The sequence below is a fragment of the Penaeus vannamei genome, chromosome 26 (assembly GCF_042767895.1).
Source record: "Penaeus vannamei isolate JL-2024 chromosome 26, ASM4276789v1, whole genome shotgun sequence".
In the NCBI taxonomy this organism is placed as follows: domain Eukaryota; kingdom Metazoa; phylum Arthropoda; class Malacostraca; order Decapoda; family Penaeidae; genus Penaeus; species Penaeus vannamei.
The window spans coordinates 1,313,487-1,318,486 of NC_091574.1; the positions used below are offsets into that span (position 1 = coordinate 1,313,487).

The window sequence follows — 5,000 nt, forward strand, 5'->3', positions numbered from 1 at the left end:
GTTACAACACCTCCCTCGATATAACACCTCACTTGATACAACACCTCCCTCGATATAACACCTCCCTCGATATAACACCTCCCTCGTTACAACACCTCCCCTGACAAGCGTCCTTCTCCTCCATCAGAGAGCGATCGAGATGGGTCTCTCGCCAGCGTCGATGAAGGGCGCCCTCAAGCTCCGTCTGGAGAGCACGGGCGTGATGTGCCGGACGGTGACGGAGGCCATGGAGCTGGTGTTCGACTTCGAGGAGGAACAGCGCCGGAACAACGCCGCCAAGCACAACAGCTACGACGGCATCCCCATCAGCGAGGAGGTGGGTCCGGGTTTTGGCAAATTTCGTCTGCCTCTCTCTCTCTTTCCCTCTCTCTCTCTCTCTCTCTCTCTCTCTCTCTCTCTCTCTCTCTCTCTCTCTCTCTCTCTCTCTCTCTCTCTCTCTCTCTCTCTCTCTCTCTCTCTTCTCTCTCTCTCTCTCTCTCTCTCTCTCTCTCTCTCTCTCTCTCTCTCTCTCTCTCTCTCTCTCTCTCTCTCTCTCTCTCTCTCTCTCTCTCTCTCTCTTATACACACATACACAAACACACACATTCTCATTCTCATTATTATTATTGTTATCACTCTATCTATCTATCACTCTATCTATCCATCTATCAAGCTACCACCCTATCTATCTATCTAGCTATCACTCTTATCATAACTTTTCTGTTTCATGTCTTTGTCTTATACTTTTTTTGTTTTTTTTTTTTTTTTTTTTTTTTTTTTTTTTTTTTTTTTTACTGTCCAGACCCTCAGCTTTAATGCCTATCCGTTGGAGTAAGAGGTTGTTTATTTCATAAATAGGGTGATTAAGTTATTAAGTTGTTCTGTGATAACGAGATGAAGTATAAGACTGTTGGTTGTTTATTTCATAAATAGGGTGATTAAGTTATTAAGTTGTTTTGTGATAAAGAGATGGAGTATAAGGTTGTTGTCTTTTGTAGCTTTATCTGATAGTATTTTTTTTTTCCTCTTTTCTTCAACAGCCTAGAGATAGCACAGAAGCAGAACCCATGGCAGTAAGTGTTCTTTCTTTCTTTCTTTCTTTCTTTGATTATATATTTTATCACGCCTATTTCATGTGTAAATTTTTGATAGTCAATTACTCTGGTATCGTCACTGATCATATTTTATCACGTCTATTTCATGTGTATACTTTTGACAGTCAATTACTCTGGTGTCGTCACTGATTATAAAATGTTAACGATCCCTCTTCTCTTTTCTCAGGTTGAAGTCCAAGGTTCTTTTTTTCCAGCAGACACCAGCGTTATCCCGTTCAACCTCGAACAGAACCCGGAATACCTGAAGTTACTCTCAGAAGGTAAACCATCTAGAATTTAGCTCCGCCTCAAGTCGACCTCTTTTTCTCATACATGGCTAAACTACAAATTCCCAAACCTCTTTTCTCATACATGACTAAACGACAAATTCCCAAACCCCTTTTCTCATACTTGACTAAACTACAAATTCCCAAACCTCTTTTCTCATACTTTAAACTACAAATTCTCAAACCCCTTTTACTCCCCTTCGCCTGGTTCCTGATCTCGTCCCTTTTTGTCCCCAGTGGAACAGCTCCGCCAAGACGTCCTTCTGGAGGAGAAGCGTCTGATGTGCCGGCAGTGCGAAGCCCAGCGGGTGGCGGTGGTGTTCCAGCCCTGCTCTCACCTGCACCTGTGCGCCGAGTGTGCCAGGCCGATGGACACCTGCCCTTCGTGTGGCACCGTCGTCAGAGGGACGCTGAGGCCCATCATTGGCTAGTGACACAGCCATGGCACAGACAACAAGGACGCGTCGTCGGCGTCCGTTTCGCACTCGAGGCCTGGGTTCCAAGGTCGCAGCGGAGAGGCGCTACGGTAGGTCAGCAGCACAAGGGGAATCTTCTGTGTCTGTTGCGTCCTCAGAGCCTCTGGGACGCTGAGGATCCCAGGAATGGACTAGTAGGGGAGTGGCATTCACTCTCAGGGGTATTCTGTGGCGGCGCCCTCTGGACAGGGCTGGAGATACGGTCCTTATGGTTGAGACCTTATCACAGAGGTCTCCCATATAATGCAGATATATTGCGGAGAGACCTTAATGCAAGTGATCCAAAGTTTATAGAATTTAGTTTCACAGTACTCCACAGAAGAGGCAAAAACCCGTTATTTAATAGACTTAGTATATATATCAACAGACTAACTGAAATTACACACTTCACACAAACACAAAACAAATCCACAGTGCAATCGCATTGTAGAAAAAGTCATGATCTGCTCTCTTCTGCCTGTTTTTCTGTCTTTTCTTTGTTTCCTGTTAGTATATGTAAATGTATCTTAAGGTATTCGATGATGAAAAAATACTTCTACGTTCATATTATTAATTACAAAAAGCGATGGAAAATCGTGTTGTGGTTGTTGTTTTTTATGAATCATTTACGCGGTTTAGTAATAATAAAGATAATGAGTTTATTTTGAGTTTGATTGTACCATATCAAAAGCCAACGTTAACAATCGTAGCCTAAGGCCACGAGTTTCACGAGAATAACGACCTCATCTGACCTCTGCCATCAAGATCAGCTGACTGCCCTTCTCGGTCATGATATGAACAGCCTGTAAATAACATTCACTAAAGCTGGATAGGACACCCAGGAGCTGCCTTCCTGTAGCAAGTACCTCCTTGAGCAGACATAGGTGTTCGCACTGCTTTCACTTTAGCAGGCGGAAACAAGCACCTCGAAGGGAGCCGCCGCATAAAAGGACACATCCACTCAGAGAGAGAGAGAGAGAGAAAGAGAGGAGACACACAGGGTTCACGGTCACCTCCACCACGTCCTCGACCCCGGGGACACACACCTACCTTCCGCAATAAACCCGCAAGCCAAGACCCCTTTCATTCACCTACACAAAGACCACTTCATCCTCGTTGACATCTGGGAACAGCGGTCGTACCTTCACAGCTGACGGCAACGGTGCACCACGCTACCTTCACACAGCCTACACATTGCTTACAACGAAAGAGACTCCGTGATATTCTCACAATGTATGGCCAATCCCAGAAGCCCTAGAATAACAAGAAACTAGGAAGTCTAACCTTTATCTATTTACAGATTTCTTCTTGACAACTCGACGACCCAAATGAATTCCTGAACCTAGCAAATAAGACATGGGATAAGAACTTCAGAAACACAAGCTAAAGACATAACTGAAACTAGAATTGAATCATTCTATTCAGTAATTACTCTCTCAAGAACTCACTTTTTTGGACCAAGTCACCAATGGATGAAGAATAAAGGATGTGGTCTGCAAAAAAAAAAAAAAAAAAAAAAAAAAAAAAAGATTATGATTCAGAAGAAAAAAGGATGTGGTCTGCAAAAAAAAAAATAAATAAATAAATAAAAAAAAAAGATTATGATTCAGATCTTCGATAGAGTTGTGTTATCAACATAACTTGAAGCTTAATGAGGTTTCTCGAAAACGACCTCCACTACTTATTATGAATAGCAATTTATGAGCTGAAACAACGAATACTGATTGTGGTGCGAATATCTGCTAATATATTGCAAAATATTCTAAATGGTGAAAATTGGATTAATTATTATCATTGTTTTATTTTCATTAAAATCATAATCATTATTGTTATTAGTGTCATTATCCTTATTGTTATCAGCATTTTTTGCCGTTTATTATAATTATTATCATTATCATTATTATCATTATCATTATTATTATTATCATTATTATTATTATTATCACCATCATTATTATCATTATCATCATCATCATCAATATCATCATCATCATCATCACCACCATCATCATCATCATCACCATCATCATCATCATCACCATCATCATCACCATCATCATCACCATCATCATCACCATCATCATCACCATCATCTTCACGATCATCATCACCATCATCATCTTCATCACCATCACCATCATCATTAATATCATCACCATCATCATCATCATCATCACCATCATCATCACCATCATCATCATCACCACCATCATCATCACTATTATTTTCACAATCATCATTACCAACTGCATCATAATTTTGCTTGTGTTTCACCTGGTTGTCATGCGACTATAGTGTCAAGGTCGCTTCTTTTTAATATAAACTGAATTAAATTTTTATTTATTATCAATTTATATAAAAAAAATTATTTTTATATGAATTGAATTATATTTCTATATAAATTGAATTAAATTTTTATATAAATTGAATTAAATTTTTATATAAATTGAATTAAATTTTTATAGAAATTGAATTAAATTTTTATATAAATTGACATTATGCCTGAAATCATATTGCATGCAACTGGGGCATTGAAGTCTCTTTATTTTGACGTTAATTGAAGTGAGAATTGTTGGCATAAAAACAACAAAGACGCACACACACACATGCTATAAAGGCAGCATATTACGAATCTAGGAGAATCCTTTTCTAATTCTGTTATCGTTATTACTAATGATATTTTTATTATTATTATTATTATTATCATGATTATGATTAGTATCATCATTATTATTATTATTGTTGTTGTTATTGTTTTTATTATTATTATTATTATTATCATTATTATTATTATCATTATTATTATTATCATTATTATTATTATTATTATTATTATTATTATTATCATTATTATTATTATTATTATTATTATTATTATTATTATTATTATTATTATTATTATTATTATTATTATTATTATTATTATTATTATTATCATTATTATCATTTTTATTATTATCATTTATTGTTGTTATTATTATCGTAAATATTATTCTCCTGCGAGATAAGTCCACTGCAATAAATATTCAGACCGTCAGTTTATGTCAATTTATCATTTACACGACTATCCTAGAGGGGGGGGGGGGGTATGGGGAGCATATAGACATAATTATATATATGCCATAAGCGAGGCTCCACGTGGTTCCAAAAGGCTCCACGTGTCTTGAGCGTCTGCCCACGTGGGT

The 5,000-nt window shown here is 37.8% G+C and overlaps 1 protein-coding gene across 1 annotated transcript in view; it reads left to right on the top strand.

Moving 5' to 3' along the window:
- Window positions 1-2,477, top strand: part of LOC113807884 (baculoviral IAP repeat-containing protein 7) — a 5,391-nt gene extending 2,914 nt beyond the window's left edge. Inside the window, exons 4-7 of the mRNA XM_070139897.1 lie at window positions 128-316; window positions 1,020-1,052; window positions 1,261-1,354; window positions 1,598-2,477. Of these exons, the coding sequence (XP_069995998.1) occupies window positions 128-316; window positions 1,020-1,052; window positions 1,261-1,354; window positions 1,598-1,791 (510 nt within the window). The 3' untranslated portion in view covers window positions 1,792-2,477. The remainder of the gene's footprint in view (window positions 1-127; window positions 317-1,019; window positions 1,053-1,260; window positions 1,355-1,597) is intronic.
- Window positions 2,478-5,000: the final 2,523 nt, after the last annotated feature.